General features: G+C 42.1%; 1 protein-coding gene across 2 annotated transcripts; it reads right to left on the bottom strand.

Annotated features, from left to right (window-relative positions):
- Positions 1 to 22: 22 nt before the first annotated feature.
- Positions 23 to 27,945, bottom strand: LOC115378757 (cullin-1). Of its 2 annotated transcripts, XM_030079237.1 has the most exons (23): positions 27,765 to 27,945; positions 27,030 to 27,111; positions 17,919 to 18,332; positions 15,921 to 16,095; positions 15,461 to 15,628; positions 14,398 to 14,448; positions 14,053 to 14,143; positions 12,801 to 12,964; positions 11,751 to 11,913; positions 10,915 to 11,045; positions 9,535 to 9,642; positions 9,043 to 9,149; positions 8,883 to 8,931; positions 8,048 to 8,179; positions 6,719 to 6,836; positions 6,454 to 6,530; positions 5,705 to 5,823; positions 5,060 to 5,165; positions 4,657 to 4,704; positions 3,319 to 3,401; positions 2,980 to 3,085; positions 2,273 to 2,386; positions 23 to 950 (listed from the first exon to the last, which is right to left on the bottom strand). In XM_030079237.1, the coding sequence occupies exons 3-23, from the start codon at positions 18,056 to 18,058 to the stop codon at positions 870 to 872; spliced, it is 2,331 nt and encodes a 776-aa protein (XP_029935097.1). In that variant the 5' UTR covers positions 18,059 to 18,332; positions 27,030 to 27,111; positions 27,765 to 27,945; the 3' UTR covers positions 23 to 869. The 2 variants fall into 2 exon arrangements, with proteins under 2 accessions (XP_029935097.1, XP_029935096.1); XM_030079236.1 differs by lacking the exon at positions 27,030 to 27,111.
- Between the last annotated feature and the right edge of the window lie 35 nt (positions 27,946 to 27,980).

Genomic DNA, 27,980 nt, shown 5'->3' with positions numbered 1-27,980 from the left:
AGAGTCTGAGGAGAGGCGAGCGTTTAGAGAAATCTTTACTGTTTTTTATTTCTCACACATTTAGAAAATGAACCACACTATACAAATGTCCACCTCGCAGTAATGGTACAGGTGACCTGCATGATCCAACCAGCTCCCCGCTGCTGCTTCACTTTAGTCGCATACATAAATTACAGGACCAGCGTTGTTGATTTCATTCGTGTCGTCATATGGTGGACTGCATCAGTGGCACAGTGACTTTATTAATATTCTTTTTTTTTTTTTAATCTTTTTTTTTTTTTATTATTTGAATTTTCCCGTCACTGTGATGCAGGTAGGCAGTAGCATGCAGAAACCCTTGGATGCGGTTCTCCTCTGATTGGCTGTAGGCTAATTCATTATGTTTGCACTATGTCAAGAGGGAGGAGTACACTTTTTTCCTTTGTTTTTGCCCCTCGTAAAAGTCTGCGCTTCTTATTTACATTATGAAAACATGGGAGAGAGAGAGTGTGTATGTGTGTGTGTGTGTGTCTGTGTGTGTACGTGTGCGTGTATGTGTATTTCAGTCCTGGAGATGCATTGTTTCCAAAGGACGGGCGAGTGTTTACAGGGGTTTTCTGGTCTAAACAGGGAGGTGTGTGTGTGTGTGTGTGGTCGTACGATTTCCTTCATCACTGAAGTGAGGAAGAGGAGGAGGAAGAAAAAGGGGGGAAATGGGGTCAGAGTTCAGCCCCCCTGGTCGCCATGTCAACGTGGCTGCGATACTCACACACACGCACAACATCTCCGCCAGTCAGAGGGATCCACACTTTATTTTACTCAGACATAAAAAAAAAAAAAAACAAATAAAAATCAAATGAAAAGAGCCAGCAGGTGGGAGAGGGCGATGCTCAGGCCAGGTAGCTGTACGTGTCCTTCTCGCCGTCCACTCGCTCCAGGTACTCCTTCTCTATCAGGATGTCGATGCATTTCTGGCCACAAGAGGGAGACACAGAGCAACAACATCATCAGCATCATCAGATCAGGAACGTAAGAAATAAACAGAAGGAGCGCTGAGGAAATCATTTGGACTGCACCATCATCTAAAGAGCCTTTAGAACCTCAACTATTTTTTTTGTTTGTTATCCCCAAAAGTAAAAAAAAACATTAACAAAAAAATAAGTATAAAAATACACGAGAATGACCAGAATATGTGCATAAAATGACACAAAATGACAATAACACTACATTTCTAATCATTTACAGTCTTATATTTTGAATTACAAGAACCAAAATTACACAAAACCCTGAAAAACAAAAAATTGTGAGTAAAAAAAAACAAATGTGAAAAAAAAGTAAACTAAAAATCTTTCAAAGTAAAAGGCCAACCATGGGTTTCCAAAGGGTTAAAAATAACTAACATCTTCTGATCAAAATTAGGTTTTTAATACATCTTCTGAAGCTCTAACTTGGACACATCATCAGGCTTGTATCTTTATTTGAGGAACAAAACTATCGAACCAGATTTGTTTCTCATCTTTTATCAGCAGCCTGACAATTTCCCTCTGAGACTCCACATCAGTTTTAAAAACCACATGAAATGGTCTCTTACTTTCTTGATTTTATGCAGTTCCTGTTGAAACAGGAAGTTAGGATATCAGTTTGGGAGCAAAGCATGATTTTATTTTGAAGGGATGAAGTGGGTGAGAGAAGATGTTTAAATATTTGTGAAGGTTTTATGAGTTTAAATTTTAATTTCCACCCACTGGAGCAGAATGATGTCACTGTTTAAGATGCTCTGTTTTACAGGACGTCATGTGAGGTCATTTTAATACTCCACTACCAACGCTGTTATTAATTTATTAATATGGTTATACAGGACTACAACACCTGGGTCTTTGATTTAATCATTTGTGTTTCAGAAATGTCAAAAAAAGTCAAATTTGCACTGAAGTCCAGTGTTTCCTCTGGATTCATGCAGCACCGCCGCTCGAGACGATGTGGAGCTGTCACTCAGTCTCACTGCTGTCTGAAACTACAAGTGTTGTACAAATGTACTGAGAGGAACAATTATAAGGTGATTTAAAAAAAAAAAACAAACAAAAAAAACCCCAAAAAAGATCTTTAGCTCCAGAACCTCGACCTGAACCTGGACTGGAACTCAAACAGCGACAGACACGAATCATCAGCCAAACACAGAGGAAGCTGTGTGGTCATGAAATTAAAAATAAATACAACTAAATGATGCGTAACAATGAGACCCAAGGAGGAAAAGGAACTGCTCTGTGTGTGTGTGTGTGTGTGTGTGTGTTACCTTAATGACAGGGACTCGGGGTTTGAATCGGGAGGAGAGCTGGTTCAGGACTTCAGCCAGGAGCTGCTGGTGTTTCAGGACCTTCCTCATCTTCATGATCCTCACGATGGCAGCCTACACACACACACACACACACACACACACACACACACACACACACACACACACACACACACACACACACACACACACACACACACACACACACAGTTCATTAGTACAGGTTCAAAACAGGAAGTCACATCACAAGAGAGGAGCTGGTTTCAGTTTGTCTCACTATACGTGTGTGTGACAACAGTATGTATGTATTTATTTATTTGACATGTATTGATTCTTGGTGAATCATTCAGTGTTGCTATTGGCAACGGGCGGTTTGACCTCCACTGACAGACTCACACTGACACCGTAAAGCCAAATCTAACAAGGATTTTCACTGCTGTATCTGAGTTGGTAGAGAAATGGACGCTTGGTTATTAATATCTGCTTTTTCATTAAATATCAGCCGTCAGCAGGTCAGTGTCTTCACCTGCTTCCTACATGAAAACATTCCAGAAAACTTTATGGAAATTAATCCACTGAAAAGAGCTTATCTGGACTCTTTGACGTTATTTGGCACGAAAATGAAAAGATAGAGAGAGTAGTTGAATTTTGGCTCAAAGCAAAGCAGGAGCTCCTGTCCGGTGACTCTCAGGACGGGTTCTCCTCACCTGGATGAGGAGTTTGCGATCCTCCTCGATGTTCTTGTGTGTCGTCTCCTGCTCCTGCTTCTGCTCCGTCTTCATGGGCACGTTGATGTTCACCCGCAGCTTCTTACTGCAGCCGCAACAGCAAAGAAAAACTTTATTAACCAACTGTGCAGAGTCAGGGAGCAGCGGAGCTCCATACTCACTGCAGGATCAGGATGAAAACAATCACCTGAAGAAACTCAAACAGGAAGGAAAGGAAAGGACCAAAATCCTATTCCAAACTTTTCCAGGCCGTGCAGGAGGCGGGAAAATGAAAACAACAAACCAACAAACAAACAAACAAATGAAAGCGTCTCTCACTTCTTGTATCCGAGGAAAAGCTTGATCAGGGTGTCTGGCTTGAACTCCACCTCGTCCACGTTGGCGTTCTCATCCTCCAGAACCTGCCAGGCACACACACACACACACACTGCAGTGAGGAAGAACTCAGCGCTCACTCTGATGTCTGGTGTGTTTCACCGACAGGCAACGGCTGAACGTGATTGGCTGTTGGCCGGTGATGTCATTAGAAAGCTCAGCGACAACCAACTGAGATCAACATCTGCCCTGAAGAGGAACATCTGCTGATCCCTGTGAGGAAATCCATCTTCACAAAATGTTATTTTTCTGTATAAATGAACAGATCCTCACCCAGAAGGCCGTGCTCCACGCTGCAGTGACTGAACGGCCATAAACAAACAAGATCTCGGGCTCAGAAATGGACAAACCCGATGAAAACAACCGGCATTTCTGGCCAATTTTATCACGAGCAAAATAAAAAGGACCACTACTGAACTCGGCCTTTTTAAATCAAAGCTGAAGACCCACTTTTTTAGATTGGCATTTTAATTACAAGTAGCGTAGCTTTGTTTTAGATTCACTTGTTTTTTTTTTTTTCTGCTCCATTTTATGCACTTCTGGTCGGCTTAAGTCAACCTGCAGCACCATAGCACTTTCCTGTTGATTGTTTTATGCACTGTTTTTCTTACGTATTGTTTTTCATGTATTGCTTTTATGAACTGTTTTTATGACTTAGTTGTAAAGCACTTCGGGTCCCTTATGGTTATTGTAAAGGGCTATAGAAATAAATTTGATTTGATTTGATTTGATTTAACAGTCGGAAAATGAGCTGCTTGCGTTAAAACAGTGACGTGAGTTCAGTGATTTATCGCCACGGCAACCGGCTGACGAGTAATTTCACATCTCTTGACATCACCTTGACACAAGTAAGAAACAGAGCAGCGTTTTCAGAAGGTCTGGTGGCTCAACAAACCCAAATGGACCATATCGATATACCACTGTGCTCTAACGCCCTCTAGTGGCCAGTGTGGAGACAGACACAACACACACTGACGCAAACACGACGCCAAAAAAAAGCATGAATCTCTGGGTGTAATACACAGCTGTGCTCCTGGCTTGAATTCTGTGTTAATAAATGACACAAAAACTTGTAGAGGACTAAACTAATCATCCAAGGAGAGTTCAGTCGAGGGCAACTGGACGTGTTTATAGATTCATGATTCTTTCAAGAATCTACAAACAAGTCCAAAAACCACATAACATGATAAAGTAGTCATGAAAATCAAACCATCAGATTATAAAAGGTTACGGAACAAGAAGAGGTTTTTTTTTTTTTTCTTTTTTTTCTGTGTCACTCACCAGCAGCTTGGATTTCAACAAGATCTGCAGAACCTGAACCAGAATGTCCTGGGAAAAAAAAAAAAATCAAAAGGAAACCGTTTAGTTTACAAATCATTCGTTTGTCCAAACATCTTCCACAGCTGGAAAAAGGGAAAGAAAAACTTTGAGAGTGAGGAGAAAAACACTAAATCCGGTAAGAAAGCAAAAAATATGACCTCAAGTTTTCATAATTCAGTTTCACAAACAAGGTCCAGATTCTACTCAGTGCAATAATTTAACTTCGATATCTCTCATTTTGGATGAACAGGAATCTCCTTTCCCTTCAAAATGGCAGGAGTTACATTTTTAAACAATTCCTCAGACAGTGAGAGAGAACAGAGTGTGTGTGTGTGTGTGTGTGTGTGTGTTTTCTCCTGCTTACAGTTTTGATCTGTGTGCTTTCGGTGAGCTGGTGGACGGTGTACATGTCCTCCGTGTTGTACTGCAGCAGGATGGCCATCTGGAAGGTGGAGGCCTGCAGTGTGTACCTGGAAACACACCAACACAACGATGGGCTCAGTTCAACACACACACACACACACACACACACAAACTGACAGGAATCATCTCTCCCTACTAAACAGGTCTGTGTCAGTCAAACTCAGAGCGATTCGTCATAAAGAGCCTTGAAAGACTCTCATCAGCTCCACGTGTCATATTTCTAGTAAAAACTGATCATTTATTTTCCTCCACTGTTGTTTAAATGGTGAAACTGATCTGATGCTTCATCCTGAGTGGCAGTGAAACGTCTGAGGAAGCTGGCACGGAGCCTGGTGACGGCAGCCGAGCCGATCCAAAGCCTCGTTGTGCCATAAAGCGAGCGCAGGTGCACTCTGGGCTTTACCGTCCACACACACAATAAAAGCTCATAATAAAATAAACAGGACAAATCAGCAGAGTTCACTCCATCCAGCCGAGCAGCAGCCGGTAAGAGCAGACAGTAAAAAGTCTCTTAAGTAGCTCATCATCGTAAAACTGTGCCGCAGCTGGCCGAGGGAACGGCGCCCCCTGCCTGTGAGCTGCGTACCTGTTCTTGAAGCAGTTGGTGACCAGCTCTCCTTTGGACAGGTGGTAGAGCCAGGTGAGCTTCCTGCCGCTGTGCCTGCTGGCGTAGAAAGCCGTGAAGCGCTGGTAGCTCCGCTCCAGCTGCAGAGAGGCGACAAGAGCTGGTCTTAACGTCAGGCTTTCCCCACACACCGTCCATTTTTAAAACTACACACGTTTCCAGACATGTCAGCTGATGTTTTCCAGACTGTGTGTATCATCTCAGACTGATGGCAACACGTTTATCATGCATCCTTATACTTCAACTGAATGTGTAAGGAGAGGTCATAATGCGCCATCAGTCCTCAGCCCCTCATTGGTGGGTTGAGCAAAAACTACGACACCGGGTTCTGATGAGGTCATTTATTTCTTTTATGCAATTAATCAATCATTACACCCTTAAATTCAACTGATCTGAAAAACACAGAATCACATAAAACATAAAGACCCCATGAAATCTACTTTCTTGGTGTTACACAGTTCCTGTTGAAACAGGATGTTGGGCGGGACATGGTGCAGAGAAACACTTTTATTTTGAAGGGATGAGGTGGATGAAGTTTTGTGAAAGTTTCCATGGTTGAAATTTTAATTAACACCCACTAGTGGAGGATGATGTCACTGTTTCAGATACTCTGTTTTACAGGAAGCAGAGGTCATGTGATGTCATTTCATGGGGAATTGAAGTGTTGTTGTTTTTCTGTAAATACATACAGACGTGTGTCTGTGTCTTACCTCAGAGGGCAGAGCGAAGGTGCAGGACTGTTGGAACGGCCAAGAGCCGGAGCTCAAAACCTGGATACTGAAGTCCACTGTGAATGTGAACACACACACACACACACACACACACACACACACACACACACACACACACACATATCCCATCAGTCCTTTTGGTTCTTGGAAGGTTTTTTTCTTTCTATGTCACTTCACTCATCTGACCTGAAAATAACATTAAGATGTGAGGTGTGTGTGTGTGTGTGTGTGTGTGGTAACTCACAGTCCAGCGGCTCGGAGTTTGTCAGGTGCTTCTTAAACTGTTCGTTGAGGTCCTTGCTGACGCCGATGTCCTGGAACATGCGCTGCAGTTTGGACGTGTACTCGAACCCGCAGGCTTGCTGTGGGAGGACAGAGACCAGAGACGAAGACACGGCGTTCAGTCCAAATTCAGATTAAATCGAGTCGTCTGGGAGAATCGGAATCACAACAGAGAAACCAGAATGTTTTACATTTTTATCTTTAAATGCGTTTGTCTGTGGAGAAACCCAGCTGAAAACATCCTGCCATCATCCTGCAGCGGGACCAGTTTGTAAAAATTCCCTGATATTTCCCAAGTTCTCCAGAGAAATGATCAAATTCCCTGACTTTCAATGACTAGAAAACATCTCTTAACATTTAATTATATTCGAAGAATTGTGTGACCCCCGGTGTTTCAGATAACAAACGCAGTGCCAACATCAGCAGGGAGTCAAGGGTCTAACAAATTTAAGTGTTCAAGAAAAGAGGTAATTCTGTTTTTCTTTATCTTTTTAAGAGGGCGGCACGAAGCTGCAGGACTCCTGGACCAAAAAGAAATTATTATCTTAAAACATCTTACATGTCAGTGATGAGGCTGCAGACGTGACAACGAGCAGAATCACAATCAGTTTCCACACAGAAGGAATCTGACTTTGTGCTCTGCTTACATTAAACAAAAATACAAAAACTATATAAAAGTCATATGTATAAAAGTCCAAGTTTAGTGACTATGTCTCACAGAAACAGCAAATAAAACAAAAGTAGGGGAGGAGGATATTATATACTGATAATAACAGAGGAAATTTAGGAACATGGGTCCTTTTTACTCTGCTGGAACCAGATTTGATTCCACTGACAGGAATCCATCAGAGTCTGCAGTAGAAAAAGACAATAAGCAGAAACATATACATATGAAGAATATTTCTCTGGGTTCTACATTTCCTGAACAGGAAAAAAGAATATATCAATAAACATTTCCATAAAAGTATCGTATAAACAGCTTTAAATACCAACCCTAACAGCCAGAACAGACCCGACCGCCTGAGTGGCAAATTACCACCAGTGTTTGTACATTTTGCCTGATACATTTGTTTATCTGACGAGCTACTTTGGAGAGCAGCCGAGATTTTAAGGTCCTGTTTTATTCTAACTTGGAGCTCACTGATAAAATATTCAACAGTGACGGCTAATTTGGGGTTTTACCGGCTAAAAAGGTTTCTTTCCCTGAGCTTCTGCGTCTTTAGTTGTGGTTTACTGTCAGCATGTATGGTGAGAGCGGGCTGACTGTGTGTGTGTGTGTGTGAGTGCAGACCTTCAGTTTGGAGATCATGCTGGCCTCTGCGTCATCACTGGCGCTGTTCTGGTGGACGAGACGTTTGGCGAGCATCTTAGCGTAGAACTTCTGGAAAACGTCTTTGTCCTCGATGTACTTGAACACAACCATCTGAGAGAGGAAGACAGACACACACACACACACACACACACACACACACACACACACACACACACAGACGTAAGTATAAAGTGAGCTGAGTTACTCTACAAGAAGTACACAGATATACATGGTTAAACAAAAATAGATAAAAAGTGTGAAGCTGAAATTAAGTCCTCACAAATTCCAATTTAGGACTTTTTAATGGCTTTTAAGGCCTGATATTTGCAAAATTCAATGTAAATTCAATGTAATTCAATGTTTTTAAGGACATGACCAGGTTACCAATGCCATCCTCAGCAGTACAGTCCCAGTTCAGTTACCGCTGTGTAAAAATGCATGGAGCTGCAAGAATACAAATGAGCTAAAAAGGCTGAAGTTTACTAATTACACTAGTCACCTCTGTTGCAGATTTTTTTTTCCTACCAGAGTGGATAAATAATACATAATTAAACATTAAAAGAAGTGGTCTGCCGAGTCACAGCTGCCCTGTTTGTGCTTACATGCCAGCAAAAGAGCACAATGATGAGAATGGAGCGTATGATTATTATCAAGGTCATCTGGAGGATAATCTTATAAAAACAGTAAAGAGCAAGCTTCCACGTCTTTAATACAGTTTTTTTGTTTGTTTTTTAGATTTTCTTTGTGTGAATTTTAAACAGTATTATAGAGCGAAACGCTGAAAAATAAAGCAGTCAAAGTCAAAGTGTCTTACCACTTGGTTGAGTGTGTCCTCAAGCTCTGCCTCCTCTGGATTTTTGGAACTACACAACACACATTAAATAGATCAGTTTTTCACACTCAATTAATAGCAGCTTATCATAACCCCAATTAATGTTTGCATTTTGAAAACCCACACACACACACACACACACCTCTTCTTAAGCAGAGAGTCACAGTATCTGGCCAGTAGTTCAGGTGATTTGCTGGAGGACTGGGCCATCTTGGTGACGGCGTTGTTGTTGATGAAACGTCCACAAGCCTGAGAGAAGAGAGCAGGATCAAAACACACTCAAACACGTCACAGTTTATCCTTAAACTACAAGAAGCATAAAGAATCAACAGCGACAACTAAAGCAGCATTTTCTGCATGATTTCAGGCGTCAGCTCTGACCTCTAACAGCAGCATAAACTTCAATTCCTTGATCAACAAACCAACAGTGATAAGTGTTGAAGTTGAGTAAATCGTGCGAGAAACTAAAGTATCAGCTGCGAGAGACATGCTAGGAAAACAAAACAGAAAACTAAAAAGGGAAAGAGACTTTCTGTCTTCCCCAAACTCCTGGTCCCAGTCAGACGCTGGGTGCTGAAGCGAGCCTGAGCGTCTTCAGCTTGTCATGTTCAAAGTTTATTCCCAGACTGCTGACCTTGTCGAGGGCGGCCACGAAGCCGGCGTCGTTGTTGAAGGCCGACATGACCAAGGCGTTGTACTTCTTGTGGACGTCCAGGGTGGTCTGGACGTACACCTTGGGGTCCTGGCGGGGGACACAAGACAGATTTCTGGTTACACATCACTCAGCTCCTACAGCTTGCTCAGTGTGTACATTTCCTGCTTTTCCCACATTTCAGGCATGTGCCAAACAGCGGCTGCATAAACAAACACTCATGTTAGTGGTACAGTGTGTAGGATTAAAACTGAGTCAAAGGCAGAAACGGGATGTAATAGTGATGTAATAGAATCGTAGCGTCTTTTTAATCTACATAAGCACGGGTATTGGTTTTAGGTGAGCTGCAGTGTTGCTCTGCCACATTTGTAAAGCAGCTCAGACAGGACAAACCATCTCAAGATATACTTTGTGACAAACGAGTTTGTCTCTTTCAAGTGGCTGGTGGAGGCGGGTGGAATTAACACGCCGGGTGAGAGCAAATTGCTGGAATTGCTACCAAAAGAAGTTTGTTTTGCTTGCGGTTGTGTTCACGGTGGATCGTATCTACACCACGGCAAGAGCAGGTGAGCAAAAAAAAGACAAAACACATGAAGGAAATGTCAAAGTACATGTGAGGGTGTGGTAGAAACCGGTACTGGCTTATATAAAAACCACACCCAAAAGACATACAGACAACAGGTAAAATACAAACAAAAAAAATCACCAATGCGTTTTAAATATTAGTGTTTAAAAAAAAAAAAAAAAAAAAAAACACTATAAAATAAATTATAGCTAATACTCAGTGATGATAATACCACAGGGATCATACTGAAATGAAAAATTTAGTTTAATTTTAAACGTAGACGCTTAAACACCAACTTGCAGGCATTATATAATTATATGGGGATATACAAGGGTATCATATCGCCACAGCTAATGTTCTTATGTGTAAGTTAACATAAAGTGTTTTGCAGGTTAAATAACTTAGACGATTTAATGTACTGTTGTTGAAAGAGACAGACTCAGCAGACCTCCGTAGCCTCGGGGAAGGGAGGGGGGCAGTTTTGAAAGTGGAGGGGTGGGGAGGGTACTGGTGTTTTGTTGCATTCTGCCTTGTGACCACTAGATGCCGCTAAATCCTACGCAACATTGTTCCCTTTACTGTAAAGAGTCTAGACTTTTTTTCTTCCACACTTTCCCAGGCTCCAAAACAATGACTTACATCCATACAATGAAGTTAAAAGTTTGTATTTGTGGCTTCATTTTAATTCACATGGTAAAGTCCAGTGGTGTGAACTGCTGTCGAGGTGAAAAAGTGGTGTGAGTGGATGCAAAAGAGACATTTATTTGTGTCCCAGGTGTTACTAAACCGCGGCGTACATTGAGCGCAGCCTCTCCACACTTCTCGATGGCGGCCAGGCCCTGGTTGTGGATGTGAGTCTCTAGGAGCTTCTTCAGTTCGCCCAGGCCGTCGGTGATCCGTGACACCAGGTTGTACATCCGACCCAGGTCTGACAGCAGGGACGACAACAGGGTTAACAGCAGTTAGACGGTGTGACTAGTTGACTATTTAGCACATTTTATCCAAAGTAGACAAGTTTCTTCACATCTCTAAAAATGGAGTCTTTATGCTACAGCGCTACACACCAAACACGATGATTGTTTTTTTAAAGAGTATTTCTTCACATATGTTTCTCTAGATGTGAATCTTTCCATACATGATACAAATGAAAAAAAAACTGTTGAAATTATAAACTCCTTATAAAACCCTGTAAAAAATACAAAATCCACATGTATCTTTCCATTCTGTCTGTCTTTCCAATTCTCTGCATCATAACTCTCACAAGCACTGGGATGGAAACCCAGCTAATGTGAAAATAACAAGTAATCTCTTGAACAAACATGACGTCCCACTCTTCCCCCCAAATCACATGATCCTCTTCCTGAACTGACATCCTCCTCCACTTCTAGCGAAACCGCTCATGTTGTTTACAAATTACTGAATAAACTACACCTTTTCTCCTTTCTTTACCTGGCCCTCTGCTCTAAAACAATGATCATCGTAGGGACACTGGAATGTTTCTTGCATCAGACAATTTTACTACCGCTGGCTTGTATGTTGGTATGCGAGGAATCTGAGTTCATTCTGCTGCTGTTCAGCCTCTGTGGATAATAAGAGCTTTGCACAAATGACACAGACGAAAACGCGGGCTCACCTTCGTTCTTGTCGGCGTCCAGCAGGTTCTGGAACTCGGTGTGGAAGATCTCCAGGTGTTTCTCTATCAGGACCTGCTCACACTTCCTGGCCAGCTCGTCCTGGGTGGATTCGTGGAGGTAAACCTGGACACGCCGCTGCTCCTCCAGCAGACGGGCCTCCGCCTGACAGGTAACCACAGACAGGTAAACATGGTTCAAACATACTGATTTACTACAGATATAAATATATAAGTGCAAATGTCTGTAAACTGAATCTGTCAACATGGTGAGAAATCTTTCAAGCCAACAGGAGCTCTGCATTTGGATTATACAGACACTTATCCTTCAATATGTTCAGTCCTCCTTTTTTTTATTTCTCTCATGTCTAACATGATAAACTCTCATCTCTAGGATGAAGAATTACAACCTAAGTAAATCTCAGTTGTCTACCTGTCTGCACTTCCAGTGACTGTGGCAGATAACAAAATAATCATCAATCTTTTCTTTTTGTTTTACCTTAAAAATCAAGCTGGCTGATGAAACAGTGCAATGACAGGTAAATCTGGGGATTTACCAACCACTGTAGACTACACTAAGGCCACGTTCACAGAAATCCAGAGAAATTTCAAGATGCATCTTTGTTTCTCCATTCTGCCCTTCTATCCACAATAAAATTGGGTTTCTGTCCACCAGTAAGAATTGACTTTCTGAGAACACTCCCCCAAGTGAATACATTTTAAAAAACTCCACTTTTGCATTGTAGCCTGGCATCTAAAACACGGAAAACAGAAGGATTAATAACATATGATTTCAGTGTTTTTGTGGGGCTGGAAAACTTTTAGAGAACGTTATGGAGCAACAGTGTGGATGGTAAACAATTTGACACAAAAACTACTTCAGATTTCTCCAGATTATTGCGAGCTAAAAAGTGTTCTTTCCTGGCTTTAATACAGATCTGCTGTTGGTGGTGTAAGGTGCATGGCGTTATTCTCTCTCCTCTGTGTAGTTTCCAGAATGTGTCGAGTGTGAGTCGATGGCCACTCTACCAAACAATCGCTGTTGCCGCCTACCTTCTTCATGTACTCGGTGACGGGGTTCTGCTGGAGGAACTCTGTGCTCTCCCGGGTGTAGAAGCGCTCTGTGTCGGTGAGGAACTGACATTCAAAGTACTCCTTGTACACGGACAGCGTGGGGCCTTTGGCGAAGGCGTCCTCCTCGTTCAGGCCCAGCTCAACTGAGAGGGAGGGAGCAGGAGAGATGAAACAACACGACACACCGTCAGTCCTCATCCATTACAGGGACGATTCACAAACACTCATTACAAACTGCTGGTCCGGGTGCTAATCTGACTCGCAGGTTCATGTGGGGACATCTTCAGGCCTGGACTGCAGGATAATCCAAATTATTTTAACAGATTACAGGTTCACAATTACTGAGTATGATTATGTGTCTTTGTGATTTGACAAACTAAATTCTTTTAACCCACTTTGGCAACAATCTCAACTATGTTCAATTCCCACAGGAGTTTTAAATTAAATTAAATGTTTTAATTAGGTTTAGACCAATACATCAGGACAATACTGGAGTTTCATTAAATACTGGATATCAGCCAATCAGTTACCACAGGGACGTAGAAACAGTCAGTAAAACCTGAAATGAAATTTTACTTTCTTTGTACAAATTGCTGCACAGTGTAAGATTCATTTAACTGAATCTCACAAGGCAATAATGTATCTTTGAGTTTTCCTGCTGCCAGATGGGTGCAGCGGTTCATCCTCACTTAGAGAGTTTGTTTGGGTGTCAGGTCTTAAGTGTCTCTTGATCTCATTAACGCTGTTTAAGCTGACAAGGATAAATCTATGGCATGACGATGGAAAAAGGATCAACAGTGAATAATAACAAAATGTCAACTAATTAGCAGCATCAATACAAAAATTTCCAAATCAGGCCCAAATATAATTTCAAAAACAACAACAGTGAAACATGATTTCAATATTAACAATATCCTATCATTAACTATGGAAAGTAAAATTGCAGTATGATTATACCAAAATAGCTGTGTAATCTTACTTCAGCACAATACAAAAGCAGTAACACATGTAAAACCACATTTACATTCTACAACACTGTAGGGAAACTGTTATAAATAAATAAACTGGGCAACTACAACTGAAAACTGTGTCAAAACAATGAATTACAAAAGGTTATCATATCGATGTTAATTTTAAAATCTCAATACAGACAGTCTGCTCCTAAAACAATTCACTGGTATAGGCCTGGCCTCCTGGTTTGTGTGTATGTGAGTTGACGCAGAGTAAATACCGTAAGACTGGACGACACCGCTGATCAGTCTGGTGTTGATGGTCTCGCCGTTCCTCTCTCTTTCTATCAGCTTCAGTACAGCGTTTGTCACCTGCAGAGTTAAGACAAGCAGATTAGTTTGCCAAGAATATTCATCTGTACAACGATTAAACTGAATTTCTGGTGACAAAAAAAGAACAAAGTATGGACTTGAGGTAAAAAAAAAGATAATAAAACGAGGATGTCTATTTTTTCAGATTTTACATCACTGTGTTTTTATTCTTTCCATTTGAGGACAAACAAACATAAAAAACTGTAGTTGGTAGATGAATTTACCATGTGGAGGTCTGTTGGAGTCACACCCACCTGTTTGTTGAGGGGTCTGAATAAACACTCCCTCCAGGTTACAAGTGCCAGCTGAAAGAAAAGAGAAGGGATGGGGATGGGGGGGTTGCAGAGGTGGAGAAGGTTAACAAAAGGCCACGAAAATGAACCATAAATTATGCCTACGCAATCTCAGAAACCAGTTCAATCGGAAACTGGCTTTATAGTGTCATTTGTAGGTGGGTGCTTTCCTGTCCCACATTAAAAGATACCACAAGGGTTATTTGTCACTGATCAGCCTGGGAACTCACTGCTTTGTTTCAAATACAGAGCGTGTTTCGTATAGTATGCCTGCTCAATTACAGAAATAGTTTGGATTTATTACTATTTTGCTGACAGATGAATGGAACTGCAATGTGTTTACGTATCACTCCACCCATCAGTTCAGCTAGGAGAAGAGCTTCCAAGAGGGACAACTTGTACAGTACTACACTGACATCACTCAGTGCCATAATACACTGTTTGTCTAATCGGAGTGTTAAGCATTGGATTACATCATTGTCGTGAACGGTTTAAGCAATTTTAATTCATTTTTTATGGCTTCTAATGTTAGCCATTAGCTGCTGACTGCTATTCATTTGGCTTCCTGCTCACTCCGACAGTTCACCACAACTCCAGCCACAGGAATCACTTCCAGCAACGATGTCCATGCATCTTTATCATTAGCAACACTACACGTGTCAATAAAGCCAAACCAATCCTTTTAATTTGTCTCGGGTGCTCCAATAAATCAAAACAAGGGCACAGGATGTATTTCAGTACAACTTTGTACCCTCAATATGCCAAATTGTGTCTTCAGTTTTTCTCTCCTCCTGCACTGTAGCCACACTCAGCCTCCAAATAAAACAGCACCGCACTTCAAATGGATTTTCTACAGTTGCTTGACAATGACAGGGCGCTGCAACTGGCACTGCCCACAAGCATCTGTTTAGTTCTGCTAGCTTAAAAAATGAATACATATATTTTGTTTTTTCTGTTTTTTTTTGTTTTGTTTTTTTTGTTTTTTTAAGTGGTGCCCTGTGGACAGCAGGGCTTGCGTGCTTACAGAGTAAATCTCGTAGATGCCCTTGCGTCCCTCGTCACACTCCCGTCTGACCCAGTGGCGGTTGAGGTAGGCGCAGATGCCGTTGAGGACCTTACTGGAGAAACGATAGTCCTCCCACTGTTGAGTGTAAAACTTCAACACGCACTCATCCATCAGATCCTCTCCATCCTGGAGGCAATGGAAGCAAAGGAGGGAGGGAAGGATAAAAGCAGGGAACAGAACAATGGTGTAAGAGGAAGAAGAAGTGGGAGAAACAATGGATATGGAAGCAGAGTTAGAATAAGAACGAGCAAGTCAGTATCTTGTACTTGTGTGTTTTGAGGTTTTGGGTTTGGCTGGATTTCCATGACCATGACATCTATAAATAATGCAAACTTTGCTGATGAGACAAAGAAAACCCATGTGGCTCGTCAAAAGGTATTCATTTCTGAATCGAGACGGCTGAAACGTGCAGACTCACCTTGAGCAGGCTGGTCAGGTAGTTCTTGAGGAACTCCTTGAGTCTCTTGTAGAGCTCCAGGCCTACAAACTGGGCACCTCCTGAAGTGGTGGTCTTTTTGGAGGGCTTGGCAGGGGGCACAGAGCCCCTGCCCTGGCTGGACTGGTGGACACTGGTACAATAGTTATATACATGTCTGAGAGGAGGAGGCAAGTTAAGGCATAAACACAGACACTGTACATCACAGACATGCTTTGGATGTCAATGATTTACGTGCGATTATTAACTGGGATTAAGCTTGAATACTTGTTAAAATAAAATTAATCACATAGATCACCTTGACAAGCAACCAATAAGAAGATACACTGCATTTCTCACTATTTTTTTTTTTTTTGCTTGTATTGAAACTGTTGTAGGAGTGAGATGTTCTAGGAATTGAAACTTATTCTGCTCTTGCGTCTTTAACTACGTAAATGTAAAATGTCATGTAAAACTGATTATTCTTTCCTTCATGAAGTCTGGCTCATCACTATGCCAAGCTAGCAGCAATCCAAGGGCAAGGGTGTGAGCTGAAAAGGCCCTAATGGGCTAAAACGCCAGCCACCAAATGTAATTCAAATTAGCGCTGTTAATTCTGCTTGACTGCACAGGAAAAGTTGCCACGAAAATGTCTTGTTAAGTGAACCGTGCACGTCTGGTGGGAATGAACAGGTTCCAGCTTATATGGCTGCATTCATTAAGTGCTTCACTAGAGGTAAATATTGGCGACCTATACCGCTATAAAGACTGAGGGCTGGAGGGTTGAGGGAGAGGAAGAAAGGCTGTCAGAACAACAGAGTGTGCTGTTTGAGCTCTTCATACATCCACCTGCGTAATGTGTGTTTTATTGAGTCTGTGTGTTTGTGTGTGTGTGTGTGTGTGTGTGTGTGTGTGTGTATGTGTGTGTATGTAGGACAGGAAAATTACTTTTTTGCCCACCTGCTGCCGCAGTGCCTAAATCACAAGATTCACAAGCAACCTTCACTTTGGCACTAACAAAATTACTGTTGATGGTGATTGTTACCTTGCATACCTGCTGGTGGACTAGACAACCTTACCAATCATCAAAAAACTGACCAGTGTTTGGGTTGCTGCTCACTTCCCCCCAATCTAATTTAGCTTGAAGGGTACCCAGGGGAAATCAGCCACCAGCACAATGTCCTAAAAGTAGCATGAAAGCTACAACAACTGTCAGCCACATTCACTATAACTAACACAGCAGTAAATCTCCACACCAGGGCTGCATGATAATGACAATTACACTGCAATTCTATTGATTAATATTGCAGTAAATGTGGAACAAACCTTGGAAAACAACATCTTGGTGAAAAATTGCACTGAAGATGTAAATAAATACTTTCTCCTGCATGCAATTTGATTCAAATTTGATCTGGGATTCTGCACAGCAACAAAGTATGTTATTAAAGTGAGGTAAAAAAAAAAATGTTGGTTCTCTGTTTGCACCAGGACTGTGCCCTATTGTGTCCTTTGGCTATAGCTCATTACCTGGATACACAGCTTTAAACAAACACGGCAGAATGCCTTAGAAACAAGGTAATAGCAGTGTAGAGCTACAACTATCATATACCACACACAGCGCAGGTGGAAATTAACTCCAACCACAAGCAAAATTTGAGTAAATGTTAGCTGTGGTTAATGTGTCGACTTCACTTGAAACTAAGGCAGGTAACCACAAAGGTAGTTGTTTGTTAAAAAAGGGGAAGTGGCTGCTAAAGGTTGAGAAGTACAGGCTGATGCGGCTGGTGAGCAAAAACAAAACAAAACAAAACAAAACAAAAAAAACTTCTTTCCAGACCTGCACACAGCACTCTGATAAAAAACTATTAAATAAACTCTCTGTATTCTCTTCTTTAGGCCTAGAATTTGCATATTAACATGGGAAATACACACAGCATGCAAGACCATCACCACAACACACAGCATCAACCCCGACCCCAAATTTCATAGCATGTGGGATACGTGTAGAGTTCCATGTAGCGCGACTTGGCCATGCTTTGCCGTGTGTAGACCTGCTGGATGCCAGCCCGCAGGTCGTCCCAGATCTGGTCCAGCCCTATCTGTTTCAGTCCGTGGGGGTTCTGGGTCCTGTTGGACGACATCCTGACACCTTTCTCTCCTCTCCCTGTCTCCCGACTGAACAATGCCCTCCCTTTTCCTGCTCCGGTGAGCGCTCTCCCCCCCGGCTCCTCTCCGCGGTTGGTTCTGCCCTGAGTCACTCTGCTCTCAGAGTGCCTAGTCCATCTGGCAGCGGCACTAGACCTTCGAGAATCAAGTCGTTGGCTTTGAGATGGGATGCAGTCCCCCTCCACAGGCCTGGGTGGCGCTGTCTGCCACGCCTCCACCTAAAAGCCTGGGCACTCCTCACTAGATGACCTGCAGAGGGCAAGGAAAGGGAAAAATGTCAAGGTAGAACATTATGATTCACACATGCAGTTGAATCCTCTTTTAATGGTACTTTCTGAGTAGGGATGCACTGGTTGCATTTTTCTGGCAAACACCAATACCAAAACTGATTTTCATTAGTTTAGCATCATTAACAGCTGTAATATATATGTATTTTTTAACATTAAACTTTATTTAATTATAGTTAAAAGTTTCAGCAGAAATAATAGGTTTAGTTTTCCCCCGTACTTAAACAAAAGATCTCTCTTTTCCAGATAAAATGTAAGTGCAAACTCTTAACAATAACTGTCTGCATAAAAAATACCTCTACGGTGGTGAGTCAATGAGTGGTGAATTAAATCAATGATTCTCAAAGTCCTTTGATTTGTTCTCACACAGCAAACTTTTCCACCACAATCACTGCACTTAATAACAGCTCCTCGCGCCAGAAATGTCTTGCGGAGCATAGTCGCACAAAGTTTCCAGTCAGTGGCCAATTAATCATGTGCATCTCCGTTTCTGACGATAAACCCTGAAGCTCTGCAAAACCTGCTGTTCCTCCATATGTATTTCAAACCTCCAAATCAAAAGTCAACTCGTAACGTCTCAGTTTGCTCACTGGAGCTGGTACAGTGTTAGTAGTTCACCAGGCTGTATGGGTTTATCTGAGTCCTGCGGTCAGCAAGCTGGCCAGGTCCTGACGTCACAGAACTAATGACAGATTAGTCCACTTCACAACATCCTCAGTTCCCCTCGCAGTCCCGTCAAAGAGCCTCCAGCAGCTGATGTCCCACCCGGACGCCACTGCTGAATGTTTTTTCTCCGCCATTAGAAACCAATAAAATGTTTACATATAGGCAATCAGCCAAATCTTTCATCCAGACTTTCAATAAGGGACCAGGTAGGATTCACTGTCCTGCTCAAGGAGCCGTTAACAGGAAACCACACAAAAACATGAGCTAGTGTGGGGGTCAAACCTGTGTCCTTCTGGCAACAGACAGGCTTGCTGGCCACACGGCCACGCTTTTAGACATTCTGGCAATACACAAATTGTCGGGCAGATTGCACGACTGACACATCTCAGTCTGCAAAAGTAAGACAAGTAAATATCCTTGACAACTCCACAAGCCAGGCTCATTTACTTTGCTGACTATATATATTTGATGGTAAGCACAAGCTCGCAAAATTGTACAATAAATAGCTAGAGAGTAGAAATATGACTGACTTCTGACTTCCATTCAGTTTTCCAAGTCAATAACCAAATCACCCACCCATTTCTGTCCCTCTTTTGATTAAACATGCCTCCAGAACGCACCAGTTGTTATTTTAATGAGTGAATTCATTATTCAGAAAAGAGAACCAGTCGCACTTAAAATTAAAATAAATCAATAAATAAAAACATTAGCACATACCGGTTGCTGAAAATTTAATCTCTCAATTACTGGCATTCTTCCCAAAACTCTGATAATGGTCGTGAACAAACACTAAAGCGTAGTGTGTGTGAATTAGGGGGGTTAGGTCACGACTGCAACACTATCCCAAGAGGAACTGGCCTCAGACGGCGTGGCTTTAAAGTGGCATTAATGACACAGCCACATCATTAAGACTAATTGGCAGAGCTAACTCTGTAATTTCATCCCCACAGTCAGGACACAAGAAGGAAGTAAATGAATGCCAACCTGCAGCGTCAACTACTTTTAAGTTACAGAGAGGGAAGGAGAAAGAGAGGGAAAGAGTCTAAAAAAAACAATGGAAAATAGGAGAACTCCAATTTTTACTGTCCATATGACACACTTTGTGTTGTCTAATCAGTGTAAACAACAAAAAGCTGCATGGAGTTGCATTTTGTCTATTCTTATCGGGACCACACGGACATATATGGAATAAAAATCAGAGCCCAAGGCATGAAAGCTTGCATGCGTCTTGTCATCCTTTGTCAACGTTGCCATGGCAATAATTAAATCTTACATCATTCACCTGAGAGACAACTGTCACAAGTGTGGCTGAGCATCATTAGCATAGAAAACAGCCAGACACAACACTGGTACGAAAGCCAAATAGCAAATTTGAGTGCTGCCTGAATTCAGCCAAAATGTGAAGGCAGACGCCATTAACCCTTTGAATCCCAGGAGCACGTGGCTGGGCTTTGATTTTGAAAGGCTTTATTTAACCCTATGACCAAAAGTCACTTTATTTCCTTTTATTTCTATTTTTTGGGAAAGGAACTGTATGTCATGTGTGTACATATATATATACATATCAGATATATAAAATTGAGAATTAGGCTAAGCACCATGGTCTGACGTGTGAAACAGAAAATGCTCAAGAGAAAACAAGAGAAATTGAGAGACTGAGTGTGTGTGTGTGTGTGTGTTGGTGGGGTGGTGGGGGGCGGAGGTCATTATTGTTGACATGCAGGCAGCACGGCTATATTTAGAAGCGCTACTGCCCCCGTCTCTGCCCGTTCGCCACCATTAAGGACCAGAAAGCCAGGATGTGACCCAGTGTGATGGTCTGTAAATGAGAGAGGGGAGGAAGTGAACGGACCTGCTCTGTTTACTTCCTGCCAGTGCTGACGTTACCCTGACGCCGCCGCCACCACCTCCAAACACTGAGCCAATGCTTTCTATGTCTCTTTGTGCCTGCGTGATGCTGCTGTGCCACTTTTACTGCTGTACGTCTGTGCCATGTACGTGTATTTATGGCATGATGCTGCTGACCCATATTACGCTTACTATATTTAGATATGCATATGACATACACATATGAATCGTACACACACGCGCGCACACACACAGGTGTTACTGGTTTACAGCCACCTGGCACTACTGGTCCATGTTTTAGTGACACTACTCTTGCAAAGCCAAAACAACACAACATTCTACACTATGTCTATCAATAAAGCCTGACCAAATAATATCATAAGAGCTAAAATTTGATTTTGGTACAGATATCAGCCAAAGCATCCCAGTTTAAATTCTAAACCTAGACAAAAAAAAAGTATGCAACAGAAGTGAAAACCAGGTAAACACCACTATATTTTAAATGCATTTGCTACACTATAAAATTTAGATGTTAGCAGTCAGAAACTTTTCCAGCTGGAGAAATTAAACTATGAAAACACGCTTCCAATGGGGCATACATTCCCGGTCCCTACCTGTTCTCACAAGCTTGCAGCAAAATTGCACAATCATCACACTGACAGATTTGAGAGGAAGAGAGAGCATTTGATGATCTAAAATCACCTAGAAAAACTTATAAATCCAATTTTTATGGCAAAATCTGAGACCAACCTCTGTGTGTAAAATAGTTTTTGCAGTGGTTTATGATCCCCAATGTGAATTTTACTCAAGACGACAGTAAATTGACACAAAACGCTGAAGTTAAATAAAGCACCAATCTTGGAAAAACTCCTGTATGGCAGCCATTTCTCAGATCAGATACTGCAGTAGTTTTTCACTTCGATATGAAACATCACAGGCAAAGGATGATAAACCAAGGGACGCAGTGAGGCAGAGGAAAAACCTTGACACAGCAGTAGACTCGAAGCACATGGAGACTTAGATTAGACTTTCATCAGTCACTCAAATCTCAGCCGTCCACTCCACGCCCCATTCCTGCCTCCCTCCAGACTGACAGGCTGACCACAGCACTGCAGCTAAATGTGCTGCTATCGTCAGCCAACAGGCACCAACTGGACACCAGTCATCACAACCAGAGAAAAAAAAAAAACACACAATTCTGGCTTATCTGACACAGTAACAGGTGATTATAAAAACAAAACATACACAGTTTGGCAAATACTTTAATACAAAAACATCTCAGAGAACGTGCCAGTTTGCCATGTCATGACATCTCATCACAGTTCAGGGAATGGCTGAACTATTAATTGAAACACGAGACGCTTGACTTGATGGATGATGGTAAAAAAGTGTGACAACATACCTTTACAGACCCCTTCAGAGTTTGGAAACAAGGATGACGTAGACAGATGTACATGCATTTTGGACACATGACAGAAATTGCAGAGAATCATACTACAGACACCTGGCTTTTTTACTCTCTTCTCTGTCCAGTCGACCCTCTATATCACCTGCAGCCACCTTTTCCTCCTGTTGCTCTGAATCTGATAGAATCCAGTAGATTTCCACATCTTTGTGGGTTGAATGGTGATATCTGGCAGCCATACACACGACAACCTTTTCTGATCTAAAAGCTTGATAAAAATGAAATGTGAACATACTAAGTACCTGCCCACTGCATCAGGATGCTTAATACAGCCAAACTTCAGGTGCAAACATGCACATGCAGCTTTTTTTTTTTTTAAGATGTTGGCCTTGACTCCGTCTATAAATGAAGTATTGTGGCACTAGAGATGTCCTGCCCTACAAATAGTGTTCTTCACATGTTAAAAAAATAGCTTTGTTTGGCACAGACCCCAGGAAAATGTACATTTTTTTAGCTTTTCAAATGAAAATGAAATATGAGATGCAAAACACCATCAGTATCTGTCAAAATAATTGCACTGTATTTTTTTTTTACCATATAGGTCAGCCTTACTGTAGGGACTTTACTGAGAAAGTAATACTGAAAACATTGGAAGCCAAGCAAAACAAAGCCTTGCCAATTCATCCAGTCGGGAAAAAAAGAGCATCGGCCTCCGGACACAAGCGGGGAAGTTATGTGGTGTTAAATCCAGGAGATGTCTGGTGTTTACTTCCCAGCCTCACACAGGCCTGAGCTGCTGGTTTGTCTCACTTCGTTGTGTGAAACTAAATGGATGCAGAGTCCAGCTTTATCCCACACGGCACGGCCCAGACTCCAGACCTGCCTCAGCCCCCGCGCCTCTTTGGTGGATCCTCACAAAACACAGAGAGGCAGCCCTACCTGAGGTGCTCCGGCAGTTGCCATGGCAACTGGGGCAGACAATACCTCTGTGTAGCCATTGGACCACAGAAGGTAGGGCGTTGAGTCTCTCTCTCTCTCATATCTATCTCCCTCTCAGTGTCTCTCTCACGCCTCTATTCACTGAAAGTAAGAAAGGTGCCCTTCACAGCAGCACTGGGATCAGATTTCCCAACCAAAAGGCATCATATGGACACAGCCACGGTATCTGACCCGTTATCACTTCCACAGCTATGTGACCGGGCGTAACAGGTTGCAGGCAGCTCGTGAGAAGGGAAATCGGTTTCTAGAAAGTCTGTTTTGAAATGGGAACCCCTGACGCCAGCTAACAACATCACTGACACCTCCGGCACGCGCCTCCTTCACGGGTTCACAGGTCACAGCCGTGCCACGTGCTCACTTCAGGGAACCTCTGTGCATTTCTTGGCCAGAGACCAGCAATCAGACTGTCAACAAGTACTTCAGTGGGTTTCATTATGTTTACAACAGTGTAGTTCCTCCCAGGGATGGAAAACCAACTTCCATGGAGCAAAAATGCCCTTCAAAAGTTCATAAAATCCAGGATTATCCTTTTCTGTATTTCATCCTGTTCACATTTTGCTGTCAAATATTCATACATGAATGCCTTCTGTTCCCTGTGGGACGGTTTACAAAAATAATTTAAAAAATGGTTAATTTCAGAAAATGACTGATTACGTGTCCTGAAGCAGGAAAAAAAATGTTGGCATGTACCATCAACAACAAAAATAAATTAGTAAATAAATAAATAAAAATAAGAGAAATATTATTAAAAACTCAAAAGAAGGGTGGAAGATGGCCTGGTTGGGAACAGAGTCTTTTAAAGCAAAGACATCAAAATAAATGTTAGCAGTACAACTAGAGGGTTTATTTGCCAATATACAATTCAAATGTATTGTTCCATAGTTCAATGACACTGTACCTGAAACTCAGATGAATGAGGAAAAAGGTCCAATCATGTCTTACCCTATCTGCTGTCCATAGTGGTATGCTGGTTTGTAAATTCACCACCTTCAAACTTCACCAGATTTTCACAATAAAACCTTCACATGATGACTAGTTACCTGCAGCCATAATTTACCAGCATTTGTCTGGTGGCTCTTTCCCACCCTGATACAATCTACACTGCCTTTACAGTTTGGTGTGTATCACACCAACCCAGGAACCTGAGTTTGTCGGCCTCTGAGTCAAGTGTGTGAGAGCGATTTGCCAAACGGGAAGGACACAGGGAGTGGTGGGGAGAGAGAGGAAGACTGAGGGAGAGCAGTGCTCGTGGGAAAAAAAGCTCAGCCTGGTAAATCTGATTACCTTGGTCAACATGTATCCTGGCCAGACACACCAACCTAATACCCTACATTTAAATACACACACAAACAATACGCAAGCGACAAGACACACAAGCAAGCACATGTAGGTACACAACTGTGAATTGCCAAATCTAAATAGAGAAGAGACAAAACAACAGCGTTAACATGGCTGTACATTAATTTTAGAATTTAATCCCCTTCCTTCAATCAGAGAACTAAATATAGCATCCCATTTTGGGGGAAAAAATCAGCAGGAGTGACAGCATCTCAATCACAGCAATGGTGACTTCTTCCTCACCCTATGGCTTGCCTGCATAGGTGTGTGTGTGTCTGTGTAGGCATGTGTGTATGCAAAACCATCATGAGCCGGGTAGGCCGCGAGGCAGGACATTTCATTAGCGTAAGCAGCTTTTGATTTCTTTTGCTCTGCTCAGCATTCAGAAGAGCAGCCAAGCAGAGGCTCTCAGCCCCTGTAGACTGACTTTACAATCACAGCCCTCAGCGTCATCAGCTCACTACGTCCTGTACATGTTAAGGAGACAGACCTGGATGGGTCAGATAGGGTAAAAGGAAAGGTAGGGCTGTGCAATGACACCTGAACAGATCATATGCATTTTGGAGGGAGATACGTGACTGTTAGTCTCGACGATTTGAAGAAAAAACTGCGCCTTCTGCATCTTGTATCAACTTCTAGCTATTTTCAGCCACAGTGGGTGTTAAAAATCAAAATAAAATGTTTACATATTGTCGATTTGCCAACAGTGCTGCCCTGGAAGGAGCGCTAGTCATTCTGCGCTGCCAAACACAAACAGAAAAGCACACTGATTCTGTAGACACATGCCAGCATGATGTTCGGCAGAGAAAGGATCAGTCTACTTAACTCGGCATGTGCGAGGGAGTTGAGGGCTGTTGCAAAAGGGCATATCAGGTACCGCATGTGCTCCCCATAGTATAAACATCTCTGAAGAAATCGCCATAAATAGAGACTTCCCGTTACCTTAAATATGGATAAGCCTCGAAAAGCCAGAGGGCAGGAAGCTTTGAATGTAAAGTATTGACGGCTGTGCTACGGTACTACAAGTCCTCTTTTAACTTCATCCAGGGAAGGTTAACTGTGCTTGCCTGCTCTCTTTCATCTTCACACTCACAATTAGGCACCTTCATACTACAGAGAAACACTCATTTATCCTTGCTGTGAGTGCTGGAAAACCTGAAACATGTAAAAATTCACAACTGTACAACTAATCATGGATTCATTAATTAGCAGTCTCATATTTTTTGCCAAATTGAAGAATTAACTGGCACTACTGCAGCTGAACAGACATACCAGGGAAGAACGGGCATTTCTTTTGTTGTGTCTCAAACAGAAAGGTAACAGAGGATGGCTCAGTCTGCTGCTGTTTATGCCATGTACTCAAAATTAGCATCTTAACAAGAGATGTATGTCATAATGCCATAGCCACCGACATACTCCCACCCAATGGCCTACATAAAGCACACACAGTGCCTCCCACTCATATTGCATTGATTCTGGGAAGACAAGACATGTCTCCACATGTTCAATCCAAAATAGTCACAACACTGAAGGAAACTGAAGCTTCCACTGAGAAAAGAAATCTCAAAACTCAACAGACACCATCAGACTGAGCCTGGTACAGGATTGTATTTCAAGTTCTTTTGACGCTAAGTTTACAACTCATACCAACAGCATGTAAACATTAGAAATAAATTCACAGAGTAAAAAAAAAAACAACAACATTCAGACAGCCACCTTTTGAATGCTTAGTATCTCAAACTCTGACTGATTTAGACTTAAAGGTAGAGCTGAACAGTATATATACATAGATATAGATATATAGATATAGATATAGATACAGTAATCAAATCATTATCCAAACATGAAGATGCACAATATTAGTATCTAAGAAGGCAACAGTATGGACAATATCACATTTAGAGTTAGGGTTAGCCTAAGACAGTGATTGGTCTGTACTGATCAATAAAATACTTTGTGAAGACACTGCATTTTCTGCGCCCTGTTGGTGTTATTATGCTGTTTTTTGTTTTTGTTTTTAAAGAATACTAAATCTTCTGTTATTACACTTAAAATATCATTGAAGCATATCATCAAAGCAGAAGTTGGAGCTAAGTGTTTTATTTTTCTAATATTACTATTTTAATGCAGCCTAAGACAGTGATTGGTATGTTCTGATCAATAAAATACTTAATGAAGTCACTGCATTTACATCCAGTTGGTATTATGATGCTGCTTTTATAAAGAATGCTTAATTTCACTGTTATTACACCCAAGTAAGTGTGATCCCATAGTCATATCGTATTGCTATTGGGATGTTTGGTATGAAATTTAGTGCATACCGTGCAGCCCTACTTAAAAGATGTGTACTGTAATAAAACCAACTGCAAAATGTATGCTTGTTTCAACTGGGGATGCACTTACTTCCAGTTCCAGATGCTAATATTAATGTGGCTGATATTCAATCATGCCTCAGTGCAGATGGAGAACACATCGCTGACAACATCTGGCCAAGAAAAGAAACTTGATTGTGGCAAACTACTGGCAAGCAAGAATAAGTAAAATGCCCTGATCTGGCTGCTTCAAATCACTATCCTTCAATGCAAAGCGATAAGAGGGCCGATTTGTTAACAGAGAGTTGCTGTAATGTCAGCTAGGCAGGTGCATAAACAGTCCCGGTAATCGGAGGTGTAAAATTACGAGCAGCGAGTTGGTGAGATTAGCTCATGTTAGTCTGGGAATGGAGAGAAACAGTGCTACGCAATCCTGCTCGCTAGCATTAGCTTAGCCGCGTTAGCTTGCGAGTAAGGTTAGCTTGGGTCGCTGGCGCTTGATGAACTGCCAGCTTAGCCGCTTCACATCCTATTCCCGTTTTCGAACCGCGCTTCCTCCTCAATCCGCTTCCAAACACGAAGCTCGACGTGTATTTAACCTAAATAAGGTTTCCTGAGCTGGTTAAACGCAGTCGGCAGCCTAAACCAGCTGACAGTGTTTGGTGGTGCAAAATGGCAGCCTAGCTACTCGGGCTACTCAATAATGAGTCAGGAAAACATCTCGCTAGCCCCCTTTAGCGTTAGCCTGCTAGCCGTTAGCTGGATTCATAACGAGAAAAAAGAGCGCCACTAGCCTGCGTTACCGACATGAAAAACAGCTTCTTACCATTTTAAGGCCGTCGATGTCACTATATAACCGTTGTTTATATGGATATTAATGCCCCAACACCTATTCCTTCGCCGTCTTTCGTCTGTAATGTACTTGCTGGCGGCTGCTAACTGCGACGGCTATGCTGTGAAGCTTCAGATCCTCCGCTCCGCACAAAGATCAGCTCGGCAGCCAGGCGAGCCGCGCTGCCTTCACTAACCTCGGAAAAAACGG

Source organism: Myripristis murdjan, chromosome 20, assembly GCF_902150065.1.
Source record: "Myripristis murdjan chromosome 20, fMyrMur1.1, whole genome shotgun sequence".
Classification (NCBI taxonomy): Eukaryota; Metazoa; Chordata; class Actinopteri; order Holocentriformes; family Holocentridae; genus Myripristis; species Myripristis murdjan.
The sequence above is the reverse complement of the archived record's forward strand: the minus strand, read 5'-3'. Positions and strand labels throughout refer to the sequence as shown.

Bases quoted from the DNA above. Each gene is read 5' to 3' on its own strand.
- LOC115378757 (XM_030079237.1), bottom strand. From the start codon at position 18,058: ATGTCGTCCAACAGGACCCAGAACCCCCACGGACTGAAACAGATAGGG. The intron at 14,144-14,397 runs GTGGGTGTGACT...TTAACTCTGCAG, and splicing joins TCAGACCCCTCAACAAACAG to GTGACAAACGCTGTACTGAA. The intron at 12,965-14,052 runs GTATTTACTCTG...CCTCCCTCTCAG, and splicing joins CGGTGTCGTCCAGTCTTACG to TTGAGCTGGGCCTGAACGAG.